General features: G+C 38.6%; 2 protein-coding genes across 2 annotated transcripts; both read left to right on the forward strand.

The window, feature by feature from the left end:
- The first annotated feature begins 3028 nt into the window (after positions 1–3028).
- On the forward strand, positions 3029–10229 carry LOC105443494. The gene is made up of 3 exons (XM_030989576.1): positions 3029–3163; positions 6723–6923; positions 7841–10229. Exons 2-3 carry the CDS (start codon positions 6744–6746, stop codon positions 8891–8893), a joined length of 1233 nt encoding a protein of 410 aa, XP_030845436.1. The 5' UTR covers positions 3029–3163; positions 6723–6743; the 3' UTR covers positions 8894–10229.
- Positions 10230–10994: 765 nt separating this feature from the next.
- LOC115925529 lies at positions 10995–19444 on the forward strand. The gene is made up of 3 exons (XM_030989577.1): positions 10995–11756; positions 12492–13270; positions 13929–19444. Exons 1-3 carry the CDS (start codon positions 11408–11410, stop codon positions 17673–17675), a joined length of 4875 nt encoding a protein of 1624 aa, XP_030845437.1. The 5' UTR covers positions 10995–11407; the 3' UTR covers positions 17676–19444.
- Positions 19445–20209: the final 765 nt, after the last annotated feature.

Below are 20209 nucleotides of genomic sequence, written 5' to 3' on the forward strand. Positions count from 1 at the left end.
TTGATCTACCTGTCTCGATATTGTCGCGGAGGGCGACAGACAAAACCTGTGGAAAGGTGAAGTTGGAATTTTTGGGGTCATATTATTTTGAAAGCTTTCAATAATAATATTTTGTTAACAAAATCATGTTTTTCAATGGTTCATTACTTTGTTTATACATGCATTAGTTTCTGAAAGTGGTGAATTTAAACAAACAAGTAAAGCTTTACTTTGACTTTCATAATTATAATATGAGAATAAATCAATATTCGGTAATGAATGATTATGTATCAGCTCTCTTCCCTTCCGATCATCCCCCCATGTAATAAATAAAGGTATAAATAGGCACACTGAAATCTCAAATTGAGCTAGATTCGGATCACTGTGCCTTTAAGTACTAAATCTCTCAATAGTGTCAAACAAATTGCCTACCCGAGATGATGGGCCATTTTTTTTTAAAGTCTGCATAAAATTCTTGTTCAATATTGTTTAAAGTGCTCCATGCATAGTGACTTTTAATTTGGATCTGTTTTGGATGGTATCTTATGATAGGACTCAAAAAAGAAGGGGAAAGGGATAAGAACAGAAAATAAAAGATCCCATCGAACCTTTCACCAATTACTATTTAGTAATTTATTTATTTAGATCCGATCGAGAGATATTGGGGACTTCACTTACGGGTTAAGAGAGAAATGAATAAAAACCTATGAAAAAAAAATGTCGTAAGTACATCTATCTGACATCAATCGTTTATTTATTTAATTTTCATTAAAGTAAAATAAAAGCAAATGAACATTTTTACAAAAAAACAAATGATAATACACAGCAATCAATATCATCGACAATGTATACAAAATGTTTCACTTTTTATAATTTATATAAAACTAAATAAGGCAAACTTTAAAAACGAAAGCATATGATGGCCTTGGGAGACAAAGTTGCCAGTTATGTGTTTAATTAATTGTTATGGAGCATAGATTTAACAAAAAAAGGATACTGACAAAATCGCAGCCACGTGCAAACTCGAAGCCTCTTAAAAAACAACCTTCTTTTGTCATATGTCTTGTGAATAATAATAATAACAGCATCATGATCATGTCGATTTTTCAAAGCTAAAATTTAAATACGATTTCTTTAAGCAAAATTATAGAAGATTAAAATGAGGAAATTGTGCGAGGCTTAAATCGGATTCATTTATAGGCTTGGGCCAGGAATTGGTGTTTAACGAACTTTTTGCTCGGCTACAAATGGGCTCAGTTTGATATTATCTGCACACTTGCCTGTTTTTATTAATCATATTTTATTCGGCATAGCCAAGTTCATCTTCGACATCTGGTCCGCGGTCATAGCCTTCTTTGTAATAATTTTTTAAAGATGAATTGTGAATCTGCAAAATAAACGAAATATAAAAACGTGAATAAATCAGCGATATTCAAGTCCATTCAGTAAAAATTTCATTACAGTGACATGATAAATCATGGCTTTGTTAACAGGGGAAGGGAGTGGTCAGCATTCTTCTCATGCAGCAGGTATATATAAACACATGTTTGGACTAAAGAGTCTTTTCAACATGTAGAAGAAGGAAAAATACCAAATGTGAAGGTTTGAGCACCATTTCTACCACTTTCTGGAAGACAACTAAATAGATAACTTTTTGGCAAACAGCTGCCGCTCGATCGGCCCCGCTGCTCTTTAAAAAAAAAAGTTGTAGCCACGCCCCAGTGACAGTTTCACTCTTTTCATAGAAACATGCAGGGAAAACAGGACTTAATTATTTAAAAAAACGATTTTTGAGAAAGTACACTTTAATATATTAGGGGTAAACCGCAAATACAGCAATTTAGCAGTTTTAGCCGAAACTGGAAGGCATCCACAACTTATTCAAATTGCAATAAACTTTTTTTTTTTTTTTTTTTTTTTTTTTTTTTTTTTTTTTGGGGGGGGGGGGGGGGGGGGGGGGGGGGGGGGGGGGGGGGGGTCACGAAATTTTAAATTTGACATTTTGCTCCGTTGGGGGGGGGGGGTAAGGTCACCTTTTTAGGTCAGCCATTGGCATTTTTTTTTGGTTTTAAAAAAAAAAAAATTTAATAAAAAAAAAATAAACAAAATATATAATATATATTTTGGCCCGGGGGGGGGGGGCACGTCCTTGTTTTTCAGTACATTTTGGGCGAATTTAGGGCTGATTTTAACATATTTTGTTTGGGCCGGGGGGGGGGGGGTGGGGGGGGGGGGGGGGGGGGAACGGGAACCCCCTGTGCCCCCCCCCCCCCCCCCCCCTGGATCCGCCACTGGGCCTACATCAATGAAGTTTAAGACATACAATACAATACATGATCTTGTTTGAACTTGAGATCTTGAATCCTCAGAATTTGTTCCTTCTATTTTCTGTTATTACGTATTCGTAGGGGGAGGGGGTTTTGGGTTAACCCCCCCCCTTTTTTTTTTTTTATTTGTGTATTTTGGAGGAACCCCCCCCCCCCCCTTTACAAAAAAAATTGTTAAAAAATAATGTTAATGGGTGACCTAAAAAAGGTGACCTAACTCCCTCCCCCCCCCCCCCCCCCCCCCCCCCCCCCCCCCCCCCCCCACCCCCCCCCCCCCCCCCCCCCAACGGAACGAAAGGTCGATCCGGCAAATTTTCAAATTTTTGGGACCAAACAAAAAAAATATGACAAAACATAGCTGGTAGGGGTCTCTCCAAATTCCAAATAATTTTCAAAGCATGTCAAAAGCGAAATGAAAGTGCGCCCTCTTTGGATCAGAATTTGCGGTTAATACACCAGTTTACAGTTGTGTGCGCCATTTTAAACAAAGCCAATGACCTAGAAGTCATGTATTTATGCGTAAATTAAGATTGCGCCCATGCAAATTATGATGATATCACTGCCTGCGCGCTGCGTTGTGCGCGCATATCATCATTTGCATGGGCGCAATCTTAATTTACGCATAAATACCAGAGGTCAGAGGTTATTGGCCCCAATTTTGGGGCCAATAACCTCTGACCTCTGTCTGCTCATGCGCACTGATACAACTGTAAACTGGTGTATTCAAAACAAAATCACGGACGGAAGTTGGAAACCATATCAAACACTGAAATATTTACAGATGTGATGCCTAGTGATGGTACTCAGCAATTTCTCCGATAATCCTCAAAATTTTAACGGGTTAACATTCTACTTAGGTAAGAATTGATGATACAATTATGGTCTTTGTTACTTTTTCTGTAGCTGTCACAGAGTTCGGGTTTTATTGTAGGCAGTCCCACACGTTTAAAATGCTGTTGGATTTGTGCCAGCTCGATTGACAAATTTTAGTTTCAGACTCACACTCAGCTCAGTCTCAGAGAAGCAAACAGATTAATTGACTAGAAATTACATTCAGACAGTCAGTATTCCTGATTCAACATTATGTAAATATGTGACTTATTTTGTGACTAACTCTTGATCTTGTGACTTGTCAGAGAGAGAGAGAGATAGATTCTAAATCATTTTTGAATGCCAATGATTTTGACAACAACATGTGCATAGATTCTAGACCTAGATCCTGCAGATTTAAGCATTTGACAAAACCTTTCCCAGTTTTGTTTTTAATTTGAAATAAACTCTTGCCGATGTATGTTTCATTTTCAGTCTGTACTCTGGTTAAATCCTTCCACTCGCCTGACTGTCTGTGACACTGACTAGCCTTAAGGTAGGGTCCCTAATGACCGCATGAGGGCGATATTGCAAAATCACCCTCTGGCTGCATTGGACTCTTTGTCACCAGTGAACATGCTTTTGTGCAGTGTGTGCCAATACGAGGGGCGGATGAATTTCACTTTCTTTATTTGTGATTCACCTCTCATGAATATTTATAAGCACTTACCTTATTTGGAAAACTTTACAAAGCTTCTGACATCAGAATCACCGTCAACCCGATCTGTCTTTGTCTTCAAAATCACCTTTGAGCTCAGTAGTAAGAGCAATTTTGACCGTGTATGAGCGATTATTTGTGCTGTTTTTACGAAATGAACTATGAGACCGGTAGGGACCACCTTAAAGTGTGGTATTATCGGAAAGCTTATGTAATTTGTGATTGAATGTTGACAACTCCAGAGGCCCACAAGCTTTCAGCGATAGAACATACCAGTGCTAATGATACCCTTCCCGCCCCGGCCGGGTTCAATTTTGAGAGATTTCGCGTACGGAAGTGGGCAATTAGTGGCAGTGCCATTTTTGGCAAAAAAAAAATCTCTTTATTGATTAAATTTGTGATTTAGGGTAAGTTCTCAGTGAATTTGCTTTGCATATATGATGTATAAGATAAATCAGTATACATCTATCGCCATTACGGGAATTTTAATTGGAATTTTATTTTTTCATAATTATGACTACTTAAGGCCAGGGCTCTCTCGAAATGTTTTTTTAATGATATTATTCGAGAGAGCCTTAAACGGCTCCCATACCCCTGCACGGAGAGGCATGTAAACAAAACTCAAAAGTGGTCCAAAATCACACTTTCGCGCACCCGACCAATATTGGACAGTGGCTTTGATAAATTTTGTCGTAGTTTTGGTCTTAATTACCGCTTTAATTTCAAAATCGGATCTAAAAATAACAAAATAAGAGCAATTTTCTTACCAGACCGATACAGCTCAGCTCCCTTTTCACGTGTACCGTGTGAATTCACGATGTCTACACAATGGTGATGACCTCTGACTGGCACTTCCGTAATTGTGGGTAAATTGTGCTGCTTCCGTATAATGCGCTGTATGAGTGTTATTCAGCGCATTATACGGAAGCAGCACATTTACGAAGTGCCAGTCAGAGGTCATCACCATTGTGTAGACATCGTGAATTCACACGGTACACGTGAAAAGGGAGCTGAGCTGTATCGGTCTGGTAAGAAAATTGCTCTTATTTTGTTATTTTTAGATCCGATTTTGAAATTAAAGCGGTAATTAAGACCAAAACTACGACAAAATTTATCAAAGCCACTGTCCAATATTGGTCGGGTGCGCGAAAGTGTGATTTTGGACCACTTTTGAGTTTTGTTTACATGCCTCTCCGTGCAGGGGTATGGGAGCCGTTTAAGGCTCTCTCAAATAATATCATTAAAAAAACATTTCGAGAGAGCCCTTAAAGGGAAAGTCCACCCCCAAAATAAGTTTGTTTCGATAGAGGCAGAATAATAAGAAAATCAGGTGAGCGAAAGTTTGAGCAAATTCTGAATGAAAATAAGAAAGTTATGAATTATTGAAGTTGTGATCAATCAAATACAAATTGGCAACTCTGTGACTTATCATACGAGCTCTCCTTCATTTGCTTTGTGCATGATATTCCATAAAATCATGTTTTCTTCGTTATTGATGACGGAATATATATTTGTTCCTTGCAGGGGGAGTATAGAAACATATTTGCAATTATTATATTTAGGGTGCATGTATGGTTGAAATTTTTCTTGAGGGAAAATGAAAATTTTAGATTTTTTTAGTACTGAGCAAATGGAAGTTGAGCTCGCATGATACGTCATAGAGTTGCCAATTTGTGTTTGATTGATCACAACTTCAAAAATCCTAACTTCCTTATTTTTAATCGGAATTTGCTCAAACTTTCACTGACTTGTTTCTCTCATTTTTCTACTCCTATTAAAACTAACTTAATTTCAGGGTGGACCTTCCCTTTAAGGCTAACACTGACAGTGAAGCAAATTCTCTGTTCCAACACTTAGGCCTACTCTTTGTCATAATCTGCCTCCTTCACTCCTGAAGATTCTTGCAGATGAAAGGGGTGTGTGTGTCACAAACAGTAGGGGCGCTGGTCTGAGAATGAGGATCGTCCTCATAAACGCGGACTAAATGTGCGTCCTCATAAACAAGGATCGTCTGCATTTTCGCGGACGGTTTTTTTCATCGGCGCTCTGCGGGTTTGGGGTTATCGAACCACGTGCTGGCAATGCCAAATTTGGATTCCCCAGGAGAAAATAACCCTAGTTGACCGTCTACTTTTATGGGTTGTCCGTCTTCCCAATTTTTTATTGCTCATAATGTGAAGGTCTCTGTACAAAGTCAATGTAAAATGCATCAAGAAAATCATCCTGGAATCCGTTTTTTGCATCGCCAATGTGCCGATCAAAAATATGGAACATCTGCTTTTTTGCAGACGATCCTTGTTTTTTAGGATGCATTGGTCCGCATTTACAAAGACGATCTTCGTTTATGAAGACGATCCTTATTCTCGGACCAGCGCCCCTACTGACAAAGGACGTGAAGTGCTGAGTGTCCTATTTACATAAGGTGCAAGTAAAAAAAATCTTCTAGTCTGGTTCTGGGGTTAGCCACTGCATTTTGTCGGTAGTTGACAAAATGCTTGTACCAATGGAGCCTTTACTATGTCTATTGGTAGAGAGTTCCATGCACGCAAGGTCATCCTCCTGTGTTGTTCAGTTCTGGACCTGGGGAGCTGATACCCTTCAGGGTGAACTGTCCTTGATGGTCTTGTCACAGGAGTGATGTGGTTTGTTCGGCCAAAATCCACAGTCTCATTGTGGATTTTGTAGAAGAGGGCTAGTCTGGAGTGCTCTCTATGGGTCTGCAGAGAAGGCCATCCCATTTGTCATTTTCTCCAACGCTTGATGTGTTATGGTAGCGATGAAGGACAAATCTGGCGGAGCGTCTTGAATTGATTATACTAGTATTACACTTGGCATTCTAATAAAATTGTGTCATCTTTTTATTCTTCTCCTTGCTTTCATTTTTGTAGGGCTATCCTGATGACATCACAATGCCTCGTACACGCTCCTCCAAGAAACCGGGATGCTTCAATCAAGTGAAACCCACGTTGATGTTTACAGAAAGCCCTGCAGAAAAGCTACCCAGACGTCTTTGTAGTCCCACCAATGCAGCTGATAACCCTATCACAGCTCAGGTGCTTTACTTGGAAGATGGCCTAGAAACCACATGGGTAGGTCACCGTAGGCACATGCACATACAGTGTAGCTGCATTACTATCCTGGCTGTGTAGTAAAAACTGTTTAGACGACCTCTATTGATACTCAACATTTCAAACACCCCTGTACAAAACTTGAATGAGTTCCCTTTAAATCGGTACTTTAGTGACAATTGATGGCTCCTAAATAGCAGTAAAATACAATCTTTTCAACTTATCGATGTTAGAAAAATACTTTGAAAATTCAAATCGTGAGTCTACTGTCAAACTTGCCGATCAGCCACTTAATATTCATTTTGTGCATTAGTGTGCCTTTGCTGCCTATTAGCACGTACTACAGCGCTAAAGGTCAATATGCTTTAGCATTGACTCTATGCTTTGCTGGAGTGACCGTAGGTGGATGTGAAAGATAAAATTGAGCAGTGGAAAATATGCAATGGAGCAGAGAGTGGGTTCGCTTGGGAAAACTCCAAAAGAGCTCTCAAAAACTTAATCTGTGCATCAATTTTCTTGCCATTTGAAACTACCTTCATTAAGTTCATTTTACTACATCTGTTCTTTGTATGCGCCAGAGACATACTGTACATGTATGTCTTATCTCACATTATCACTTTTGCTGTGCGCTGTCACATTTCGATAGCAACCTACAATGTATTTGAACAGTGGGAAACAAATATGCATTATCACATGGTGTCATTTGACAAATTAGATTGACTAAGTTTTAGAACCTGTTTTATGGTGTCATATTGCCAACAATATGGTTTTATTTGTTGTCATTGATTGTAAACATCAGAATTATTATTAGTAGTATTATTGTTGTTATCATTATTAGCAGCATCATTATTGTAATTATTATTATTGTTATTGTTGTTATTACTAGTAATAATAATATCATAATCAATAATCATTATTATTATATTCCTGTGTTGTAGGTATCTCCTCAATTTCATCCTGCCATGCTTGACATGGAGGAAGCCCCAAAAGGGAGGAGGAGAAAAAAACAAAATGGAGACATCACTGGGAAATCGGCCATGGAGACCCAGCACACCAAACGGAAACGGAGACCGGTCCGGAAGTCATCATCGACCACGCCCATCCCTAGTGAGAAGAGGTTCCCCAAGGGATTCCAGCCCCTCCATTTTCTTGGCGACGCATCTAGGAATGGAAGGGATGGAGATCAATCATGGAGGAGGATGGTGGTGGAGGATGAGGACGATGATGTAAGAATCGATGATGGAGATGATGATGATGGTGTTTGGTTGGAGGATAGCACAGTATTTAGGAAGGAACAAAGGACGACTAGAAGGGGTTCATCAACTAAGAGTATGTTACAAAGATTTGAGGATGAGGAGGAGATGGAAACAGGAGTACATGATTATTCTAAAACTTTACATGATGCCTCACACAGACTGCGTGACCAGGGCAGGGTCAAGACTGGCAGGAGCTCTGTCACTAGGTCAAAAACATCATCTGTGAGGGGTTGGCATGACAACAAGCATCATTCTTACAGGGATGGTGATGTTGATGAAGGTAACCTTCACCACTCTCGGCTAACAGCTCTGAGAGAGAAACCCTTGACAAGCAATACCCATCAGAGACATCTCACCAGCAATCATCCACATGACCTTTCTGTTTCACCCGATGAGAATTTCAGCAGACTTGACGACATCCGTGACTGGGGCCCTGGCGGAAAGGACACCTATGGCCAGAGTCCACAGTTTCATCAGAACAAGAGAAAAGCAAGAGGAGGAGCCGCGAGGAAGAAACTTGAACAGTTTGCTGCAGAATCGCATCAATTCCTAGACACCGAAGACCAAAACCTTTTTGCAGATCTGAATCGAACTGGACAAGATGGATTAGAAACTAGGGGAAAGGTTCTCGCAGCTGACACACCGGTGTCAGACTATGGGTTGCGTGTCACTTTGAGACGGAGAAGGCAACTGCTACCGAAACATTATACTGAGAGGTTACTCTTGGACTCGTGATAACTGACACACTAAAACTGATTATAAGAAATGTGTTGAAATAATACCACTTTTGTTATATTAAAAATGTTAAGTTATATTAAATTGTATAAATTTTGCAATATGTTTTCTGCATACATGTACAATTGTACGTACAGATATGGTCAGAGCAAGTGAAATTGAATTTGCATTTTCAATGCAGCTGCACAGCAGTACATACTGTATTGACAATGACGGATGGCAAAATACATTTTGAGAATCAATATCAGCAAGATACATCTTTATTAACAAGTTAGTGCTAGAGCCTATATAATCAGGAATATGTTGATGAAAACTGATGTGCAATTTATTTGCTTAAAATACACATGTTAGTTGTGAAAAAAAGAGAGATATTGGAATTAAACTTTTGAATGTGGTCTCATATTATTTCCTTTTGTATCTAATGACAATACAGATTTTATTTGATACATCATTTATTGTGCATTATTAACCAAATGAGAGGTGGAATACAAAACTCCAGTGTAGTAGTGTACATCCTGTTTTAAACCAATGCACAATTATTTTTTTCAGTAGAATTGATTTATGATCCTCCTTGAGCCTAGGTTCACAACTTCACAGAATGGCGCCTAAAATATTAGTTTGGAGTTCCTTTCTATTCTGATTTTTACACAATAAAGATCAAATGTTGTTGTTGTTGTTGACTCGTGGTATCTTTGAAGCAAAAGTTATAGAACAGTATGAGATCTTGTTCAACAAGTTTGGCTTTAATTTCCATTTTGCTACCAGTACAGTAATTTTTTTTTTCTTTAAATAAAGTGTAATAATATGCAAAGCACTCTAGAAGGACATATTTTATTACGCAAAATCGCACAGAAATGCACTACATGTATTACATGATACATGCATTACTTCAGGACAAACTGCACAGTATAGTTCTGTAGATGGACTGCAGTAGTTTTGCATCGGGGGTTAATCCTAAGTTGGGAAAGAATACATTTTCTTTGGAAGTGAAAAGTTAAACTAATTGTTTTAGGTATGTGGTCAAAGGATTCTCTTAATCTGATGGAAATTAGGGAGATCTGATTATTAGTGACGATAAATTTACATGTGATTTGTATTTGTAAATATGTCATAGGACCATTACATTGTATATGTGTATGTGTAGCAAATAATGCTATGATATTAACTCGTGTAAGTCGGTGACTCAAAGGCATTTGTGAATGCAACTAAGTTATAAGTGTACATTTGTATTTCAAAATGTTACTATCCAAGAGAAATTATATTCAGAATATTTTTGCAACGCGATGTTAACTGTGGAAAATTAAAAATATATTAATGGTCAGTGGACATGATGAAATCTTTCTTGATTCATAAATATTTTTTGCTTAGAATGGACGTCTTTTTGTATTACACTGTTAAATGGCAATCCCACCCTGTAATAAGTTCATTTGTATGAAAGCAGAAAAGTAAGAGAAACAGAACGGCGAAAGTTTGAAATAAATTGGACCAATAATGAGAAAGTTTTGAATGTTTGAGATGTGAGATCAAGACATCAATGTGAGTCTCAAATTGACAATTTTGTCAGCGGATTTTGACGCAGTCGTGGATAACTTTCCTGTTTGTCGCTCTGTCTCCTCTTCTCGCTCTCTCTCTGTGTCTGTCTCTCTCTCTCTCTCTCTCTCTCTCACACACACACTTCTCTCTTTCTCTCTCTCTAACTTCTCTCGCCACTCTCTCTCTTTCTGTCCTATATTAATATCTCCCAGAACATTTTTTTCTTCTTTGCCACCCCTATTTTTTTTTGCATACCTATATTTCTATCAAACCACTCGGACTTGGAGACATAAATGAACAGTAGGGTCTCTATATTGACATTACTAAACATGAACGGGAAAGAGAGAGAGAGAGTGGGGGGGGGGGGGCAAATTTAAGTTTAGAAAGGAAGAAAGAAACTCGTTCCCCTTCTAGCATTGAGCTCTCTTCTTTGGGGCTCTTCCCCCTCTCTATCTCCCCCTCTCACTGCTCTCTCTTTATCTCTTTCTCTCACACTCTTTCTTTATCTCTTTCTTTTACACTCTCTCTCTTACTACCACCCCGTTTCTCTGTCTCTCCCACATAGACTGTGGGCTGACACCTGAAAATCACCCGTTTCGTGACCCATCATTTAGCACCACACTTTGTCAGCTGTAATATTTTCTTAAAAATAAGCAAATACATCTGAAACCACTTGCCAATCCCAACTCTTACAAAATAACATGAAAATGAATAAAAACTATCCATGATTAGTGTATATGAATATTAGTGAACAGCATGCATATGGACCCTACACACACACAGCAAGCCCATGTACATATGCATGCATGTTGTGTTGTGTGTACGTGTGTGTAGCTTCTCTATGTATGGGAAGTAGACAGTCCAGTATACAGTGCATGCAAACTGAGCAGGCTCGTACAATGATTCAGGTTGGTTGTCCTACATAAATATTGTATGTGTGCTGTATACATGTAGCCTAGCATGTAAACAACATGGACAAGGATGGATGTGAAGGCTTCTCAATCAATATCTGCTACCAAAAAGGCCTTTTGTTGTATGCATTTATGTTCTGATCAAGATGGAAAAGTCATAGTTTTTCAGTCTAGAGGATGGTCCAAGTTTCTGAACTGTTGCCTTCGCTGGATCAAGATTTCTGGTTCAAGAGAAGCTGATATTGCAAGAAAGACTGCCAATCAATTGAGCATAGACCTTAATAGCCCAAATGTTGAAGATACACCTCTACCAAAAGACTGCTACGCTGGTTATCATCTTGGGTGCTACCAGACTTTTTGTCATGTCGGAAAGATTCAGAGGGCAGAGTCAAGAAAGAGGAAATGTGATGAAAGTGAAGGTAAGTCATACTCCAGTCCAGACTTAACTGTTAATAAGAAGAGTGTGCATGGATGTAGAACCAGAACAAAGGTCGAAAAAAGTTTGCATGATCCATGACTTGAGTTGACTGACAACAGCTCAGAATCATTCAGATCTGAACAGGGTGGCAGTGCAGTGATGCATGTGCATTAGCTTTAGAGTAACCCTTACATGCATATGATAATATTTGCAAGACTTTGCAGTGTTTATGTTTATCTTTCTGATAACGCGGCTGCTGTACTACTACTACTAGAGCTACACTTGACTATTTATTTAGATATACCGTGCACGTAATGTTGCTCGTTAGATGATCGACGCATGACTGAGTACCGTACCTCAATGTACAATGAAACTGACTTAAATTGTTGAAAAGTACTTTAGTATGCAGAATTTTTAAATATTAAATGGTGTATTCTTAAATAATTAGGCAAACATGTAGTAGATCTACATGTACATTGTTTGGAGGCTAGATCAAAACCTGGTTTTCTATGAACTACATTTATCTCGGTCCAAGGTAGGCCTACTGTATGCATTTCTTGAAAAAATGTTATACTGGTGATACATTTTAGGACCTGATTACTCTTCTTGTTATGAGTATATGAAATGTAGAAATTAAATATTCTCATATATGATCCTAGAAATCTACCACATGCTACATTGTAGCTACCTAAAGGCTGAACTTGTACCAATTTTGGTTTAATTTTTCTTTTTTCAGATGCTGATGTTGAATCTTCAACAGAAGACATCGATGTCCCATCGACATCTGCTCCACCCAGGAAGCTTCTACGCTCCAGTGTGTCCCCAACAAAGTCTCGCAATGTCCTTCCTAAAGAGTGCATCATCTGTAGGAAAATGCGATGGCTCACTGACAGGATTAGTAGTAAGAGGTATCCTATCCCACTGGTTATGTGTGAGCGGATAAATGCAGCAAATTTTCTGCAAGCAGCTGAAAAACGGAAACATTCACGCATATTAACCCAGATACGTGGGAAGGACATGGTTGCTGTTGAAGTCCGGTATCACAAACTTTGTTACCGTGAGTTTGTGAGATGCGTCTCTAAAGAAGATCAGCTTGACACGGATGCAGAAAGTATGCACTTGTATAGTGCATCATTCAGTGAACTCGCTTCAATTGTTCAAAAGAGAATTGTTCAAGGCAAGGAACTCCTTCGTCTGACAACTTTGAAACAGATGTTCATTAAGATTGCAAAAAGAGTAGAGGGAGTAGATGTATCTGGGTACAAAACATCAAGACTCAAAAAGCTGCTTAAAGATGCATTCCCTGAGCTTCTCTTTGTGTCACCACGGAAGAAGAATGAGAGCGACATTGTTATGACATCGGAGATGGAGGCAGAAGCCTTAGCAGAACAGGCAGTTCAAGACCAGTCCACCAGCACAAGTGAAGACTCGCAATCATCATGTGATGACGAACCCAAACAGATTTCTACTGACGCCCAACATGGGCAGCTTCGTACACTTTTCCATGCATCACAGGTTAGAAAAACTACTGGTAGTCACTTTGTATTTTTTGTGAACACTTTATTTTCTGTAAAGCATGATTTTATATTTGCAGGTGCTGAGGTGCAAATGAATAAGATGTACGTACAGGTTTTAGGTGCAACATTTTAAGGAGGAAAACAAGATTCCAAACACATGAGCATTTTTTTAAGGAACTGAACATATGATTTTGATGTTGTTCAATAACATAGATTTTTACATTTCAATATTTTTTCATAAATAATAAGTTTTTATGGAACTTTTAACCAAATGTGGACAAAATATTGTACAATACTACGAGTACATGTATATGTATTATACTATAGAAAATAAGCATTTGATTTTGGGGCATCAATTAGAAGGAAAAAAAACATGTTAGTGAGTTTATGATTACCCCTTACAATTACTCTTAACTGTGTCTGGTTTGAAACACAGAGTTATTGCATTAACATGTACATGTATGTATTTGAACTGTTTTTTTTTAATAATTAGGCAGTCAGAGCACAGTAAAACTGAAGCCAAATATACATGTTTTTTTTTTTTTTTTTTAATTTGGAGATTTTTTTATTCATGAACAAATTTACATGTAGCATGCCCTTCCTAACAAATTGCTAAATGTTTTTTTTTCTCCTTCTCCCTGTGCTTTTTTATTTAGATCCTCAAGGAGAGCATTCAGTCTGCATGTACCAAGCATCGAGAGCAAGTCAAGTGGCCTCCAGTTGCAAGTGACCTTTCTCTCCAGTCTGCCGAGGAAGCAACTCCAAGCATGTTATTCAACTTCTTGTCCTGGGTTGTAGATGCATCAGAAGATTTAGAACTGTCAGGTTTTGTAAGAACAGGTGTAGATGAAAAGAGAAAGTTACTATCTATTTGTCAAGATGTAATGTATATGAATTGTAAGGGTAAAGTAATCTTTCCTAAACACTCATCACTAGCCATGACAGTTAGACACATGACAGGGTCAGCAAAGCTGATTGGCATTCTGAATGGCCTCGGACATTGCACGTCACATTCGATGGTCTTAGAGCATGACACTGCCCTTGCCACAAAGCAGCTTTCAAGAGGAGATGAAGTTTTGCCAGAAGGTGTGACACCAAAGTTCACCACGCTAGTCTGGGACAACATTGATTTCTCAGAAGAGACCATATCAGGAAAGGGAACAACGCATTCCACTAATGGTATTCTGATCCAGAGTGGAAAACCTGAGGTAGTGAATGACCAACGCCCATCTGTCCCAAGATCCCATAAACGGTCAATTACTGCCCCTGCTTCATCCCTTGTATCATACTTTGGTTCAGGGAAGAAGGGTCCAGCACCGTTCGGGCAAGACCTGGACATAACAGAAAACCGTAGAGAATCATATCTGCTGTCGGCAAAGAAGAAGGAACTAGCGTTCCGCCTATCTCGCATTCAAGGACAAAGAGGTTCTTTACTCCCAAGCTGGACTGGATATAACACACAGTTGGACCAAGCAAAGCCAAAAATATCCAGTGTATACTATCTTCCAGCCATTGATGCCTCGCCCACTCTAATGGACACGATCAATACAATTCTAGTGAAGAGCGTAAAGATATGCACCCTCCTTCAGCAAGAGTCCATCGTCATTGTCTGTGATCAGGCCATTTACAGTAAGGCCCAGCAAATACGCTGGAAAGATGACCACCTCATGGCTAGAACTGTCATCAGAATGGGAGAGTTTCACACAAGCATGAATTTCCTTGCAAGTCTTGGGAAACGTTTCAGAGATGCTGGACTACAAGACATAATCATTGAGAGTGGACTTGTTGCTGAAGGTTCTGCAAATGGAGTTCTTTGTGGGCGTCAGTATAACAGGAGCATAAGGATGCACAAAATCGTTAGCGAAGCGATGGAACACTTGCGTTGGCAGGCATTCATCAAATCCCATGATGGTGATGAAGAACAAGAGGAAGCATCCAACACTGTGGAAAAGCTGCAAGCTACTTTCCCATCACTCCTCCACAAGCAACTTGTGAATGATGAAGAGTTTGGCAGCTTACAAGCAAGGTACGAAAAGTTTGTAGTGGAAAAATCTTCTTCGCCAACATTTGCCTTCTGGTCCTCCTATATAGACATGGTAGAGCACCTGCTTCTCTTCATCAGAGCAACAAAAGAAGGAAATTGGTTGTTGCACTTGTCTTCTGTGAGAGGACTGCTTCCATGGTTTTTCGCATATGACCACATCAATTACTCGAGATATCTACCAGCCTATTGGATGGAAATGAAGCAACTCCCCGAGACTCATCCATCTGTTCACAATGCATTCCTCGAAGGCCAGTTTGCTGTCGTTCGCCAAGACAGGCATGGATTTGCTGGGATTCCTGGGGACCAGACAATCGAGCAAACAATCAACAGAGACACGAAGACTCAGGGAGGAGTAATAGGGTTTAGTAACTCCAGAGGTTCCTACCACAGATGGGTATTGTCTCATCATATTAGAGCAGCCATACAGCACCAGTGTGCAAGCATGGCTGGGAAGAGTGATTCGTCAGCCGCAGTCAAAGATCTCCAGCAGCACCGTATCAAGAAAGATAACGAGGACATTCAAGCTGTCTGTGATACGATTGAGAAAATGGTAAACCCATTTGAGGAAACCAGTGACTGTTTGTTACATATATCATCCGGCATTGTTGCTACAGAAGAGGTTAAGAATGACTTGCTACTTGCCCATAGCCGCGGTCAATGTGAAACCGAAGAATATCTTCAAGAGAGACTTCAGTCAGGGACCAAAGACCTGTTCATCACAATCAAACAGAAAAAACTCAAAACCTTCACAACAATGAAGAAGAAGGAAGCATCAAAAAAGCTATGTAAACAGGGAAAAACATCTGCCGATAAGAGTATGTTGGCCAAACTGCTTATTGCTTCCCGGAGTCGAGACATTGACATCCAAGATCTGATGAGGTACACACTAACAACTTATCCTTTGGCCTTGGGAACAGACGAAGGGAACTTGGTTAAAACCAACAAAGCCAGTTTGCTTCGACATTTTGAAGGAAAAAGTGTTTCAGGTTCAGATGAACCAGTTATCCCAAAAGGAACAGTTTGGGTGGTTGATGGAATGGCCCTCATTCAAGAAATGGGTGGTCGCATTTCGTCATTAATGACCTTTGGGAATCTTGCTGACTGTATCCTCAAAAAGCTCATAGGATTGGCTAATAATTTGTACTCCAACTCGATCCACTTTGTAACTGATCGATACCCGTCCATTTCAATAAAAGGTGGAGAGCGAGGCAAACGAGCAGCCGGAGGAACAGAGAGGATAAAGATCTACAGCAAAGACCAGCCTATCCCTCTTCAGTGGACGAAATACATCGCATGTGGTGCAAACAAGGAGGAATTAGTGGAGTTCTTGTTCAACACATGGAGACAAACCAGTCCAGATGAGTTTAAGAATGTGGAAGTATTTCTAGCTCATGGAACCACATGCCATTCTCTCTGCCCTCAGAATGGGGAATTAGTCGTTTGTGATATACCAGACCTCCACGCAGACCACGAAGAAGCAGATACTCGGTTACTTCTTCACTGTGCGTATGCATCGCAAAGACAGGCTTCCTCAGAAGATGAGACACAAAAGGCAGTCATTATAAGGAGCCCTGATACTGATGTCTTCATCATTGCCCTTGCTTTGGTTGGAAACATTCAAAGTCGTGTTCTCTTTCACACTGGACGAGGAACTCAGGCTCGAACTATAGATTTGACATCACTCTCAGAGGATTTAGGTACTGATGTTACCAATGCCTTAATAGGGCTTCACTGTTTTACAGGGTGCGACTCTGTAAGTGCATTCTATGGCAAAGGTAAAATCAAAGCTCTTAAGTTAATGTTGGAGGAGAGGAGATTTGTACAGGTATTTGGTGAAGTAGGACAACATTTTGAATTGTCTGGAAACCTGAATGAGAAACTAGAAGAATTTGTCTGTGCTCTGTATGGACGCAAGGAAGAAAAAAGTATCAATCTAGTGCGGTACAATATGTTCAGGTTAGAATGCAAGTTTGAACATTCACTTCCCCCTAATCAGGACTCATTGCATGAGCATGCTAAGCGAGCCAACTACCAGGCTGCTATTCACAGGCGAGCCACAAACAAGTTAATAAATGCCCCGAATCCAACATGTTGTGGTTGGGCAATGGAAAAGGGTGACCTTGTCATCAAATGGGGAAACCTTCCTCCTGCACCAGGAAACTTTCTTGGGCAGTTGAAGTGCAAGTGCAAAAAGAGTCATTGTAGTACAAGACAGTGTGAATGTCGTAAAAATAAGATACCGTGCACTGATATGTGCAATTGTGAAAGATGTGAAAATCAAGTTGCTAACACTGCTGAAGAGCAAGAAGAAGAAGAGGAAGAAGAAGATGAAGATAATGAAGACTCTGATTTTGAGTAAGAAGGAAGGGTGTCATTGTTGAAAAACAATCCAGTGAATAAGTTCATTTAGTTTAATATTTCGACACCTTGTAAATTACTTGTTGGTACATGTATGTTGTATTAATAGTATTTATTATTCATATTGCTTTTGTGTTGCAATTTGATGCTCCACAGCTGCAAATGGGATTAGAAGTTGAAATAATAATACATTTGTTAAAATAGCATATGTTCCACATATCATTTTCATCATGTGAAATTATTTTCTTGTGAATTATTCCAAAGGTTAAATGGTAGAAGAAATGGGGGACTCAGATGATATGTTGTGTCATTGAAAAGGATGCAGCAAAGGATTTTATTAAGTTTCATAAAACTTAATAATGCGTTTATATTGACAAGAAGTGTTGGGTGATCAATACATTTTGATGCTGCATAGCCGGGGAAAAGTAATAGCATGGGCTACTAGTATCCGATTTGGAAAGCATGTATCATTTGCTGTATGATATTTGTGTGTCCCTGATTTATTCTTGTGAATTTTTCAGATTTTGTTTCTCCATAACTTATTTTCATGCATCCTCATTGAACACCAACCTACTTTTGAAGCATATTTTTACAAATGACTGAAATGATTTCACTTAAATTCTCTTACTGCGTTACATTACAGATTGGTGTGTAAATGATTGTTATACATGTACACTTCAACTAAAATGAACTCAAAAGTATGAGAAATTCCTGTTTATACAATAACTGCAGTTACGTTGTATGATGTATTGCAGTATTTTAAAGATACGAATGGGGATTGATTAAATGTTGTTGCTCATGTGTAAAACTCCATTATATAACACAGTGAGACATTCACTTGTAATTTGTGTAGCATTGTATTGAAATTATTTGTCCCCTCTAGATGAAATGGGAAATTTTGCAAGAATGTGAATACGAAAACCCAAAGCAAAGAACAAATATTGTATTATGCTTATTATAACTTGAAATGTAAGTACATACAGTGTTCACTTTATGTCTGAGAGGAAAGTCAATACATGTATTTCTTATTTTTCTTTATTAATCACCTGGAGGAAGTGTTAAATGATCAGATAGTGACAACCGTTCCTAAATGTAGGAGGGCACCAACTGGTGGTATGAATTGGACCTGTGCAAGATGGGTCTTAATAAGAATGTCCAGTATGCTTTTTGATACTAGTACATGTTAACTTATCTATGTATAGGACTTGTTTACACGTATGTCCTCAATCCAGCTACTGTATACAACATGAACACATACTTTTTATGCTAAGATCTGTATATTTCAGAAAAGTTTTTTTGTCAACATTTATGTAAATATCCTCACTTACATGTACAAGTGATTATTAGTGTTTTCACTTGTCAATATGAGTATCTGGTTTGTGAGGTGTTTTTTTTTTCTTCTTCACTAAGTATGCTAAGCATTACAAGTACCGGTATGGAAATTGAAATGCAGTGAACAGTGCAGAGTGCCAAACAGACATCCGTAAAAGACATGTTATCACTTCTCTCAACCTTTTTGTGGGGGGTGGAATATTTTTAACCATTTAAAGTTTATCATCTTTGCTCTTTGCCAAAGATTTTTTTCTCTCTGTTGAACAATCGATGGGACACCAAAACAAGCAAATATGAATCATCATTGTCAAGTATATTACATGTAGCACTGACATAAAATGAAATTATTTTGTTTGTAAAAGAAATTTGAAAGCATGCTTCAAACTCATAAGTCTTGTGAGAATTAAAAATGCCAAATGAATGTGTAAACAAATCAAAGTTTAGTGTATCAATTCTTTTATAGGGTGTAATATACAAGAAAGTTGCTAGTGTTTGTGAGTGTTTAGTTTTTTTGTTTTTTTGTCTGTTTGTTTGTTTGAGTGAATGTGTGAGCGATAGGGTGTGAAGATGTGTGCGAATTAGTGTAGTATTCCCAGACATATACATGTACTGACTCGCAATGCCAATATTAATAGAAGAAAGTTGCTGGTGTTTGTGGATGTGTTTTGTTTGTTTTTGTTTGTTTGTTTGATTGTTGAGTGAATGTGTTGACAAGATAAATTGGATTACTTTGAAAAAACAGTGTCATTACACAAAAAATTAAACTTTCCCTCCTCTGTTTCATGCTGTGAAAACAAGTAGACAAATATATGCATAAATTTGCATATTTTAGCTTCATTATTTTAATACTTGTAATAAATACATAAGAACATCATTATTTCAAGGCTTACATTCTAAACTGCATTACTCTCTACTCAAATTATCTTTTTACATACAAGAATCATCTTATTCAACTTCAAAAACGTGTACAAAAGCCGAAATCACATTTTTTGCATAAATTAGCATAAATTACCAAATATCTCTTTTATTTGTAGTTTTTGGGGTTGGCAAGTGGAAAAAACAAAATCAGCACCAAAAAGTACCCCAGAATCATGTAATACTGTGTGGTTCGGATTCGTGGACCACGGAATTGAAAAATGGCTCACATTTTCAGAAGTCAGCCTACAGTCTAACATACACTCTCGTACTACCACCCCGTTTCTA

This window comes from Strongylocentrotus purpuratus, unplaced genomic scaffold (assembly GCF_000002235.5).
Source record: "Strongylocentrotus purpuratus isolate Spur 01 unplaced genomic scaffold, Spur_5.0 spur5_scaffold_18, whole genome shotgun sequence".
NCBI classification, from domain to species: Eukaryota; Metazoa; Echinodermata; class Echinoidea; order Camarodonta; family Strongylocentrotidae; genus Strongylocentrotus; species Strongylocentrotus purpuratus.

What these genes read in the sequence shown, in the direction of transcription:
- LOC105443494 (XM_030989576.1), top strand. Translation starts at nt 6,744, where the DNA reads ATGCCTCGTACACGCTCCTCCAAGAAACCGGGATGCTTCAATCAAGTG. An exon ending in ATGGCCTAGAAACCACATGG is followed by an intron (nt 6,924 to 7,840) that starts GTAGGTCACCGT and finishes CCTGTGTTGTAG; the next exon opens with GTATCTCCTCAATTTCATCC.
- LOC115925529 (XM_030989577.1), top strand. Translation starts at nt 11,408, where the DNA reads ATGGATGTGAAGGCTTCTCAATCAATATCTGCTACCAAAAAGGCCTTT. An exon ending in GAAATGTGATGAAAGTGAAG is followed by an intron (nt 11,757 to 12,491) that starts GTAAGTCATACT and finishes TTCTTTTTTCAG; the next exon opens with ATGCTGATGTTGAATCTTCA. An exon ending in CACTTTTCCATGCATCACAG is followed by an intron (nt 13,271 to 13,928) that starts GTTAGAAAAACT and finishes TTTTTTATTTAG; the next exon opens with ATCCTCAAGGAGAGCATTCA.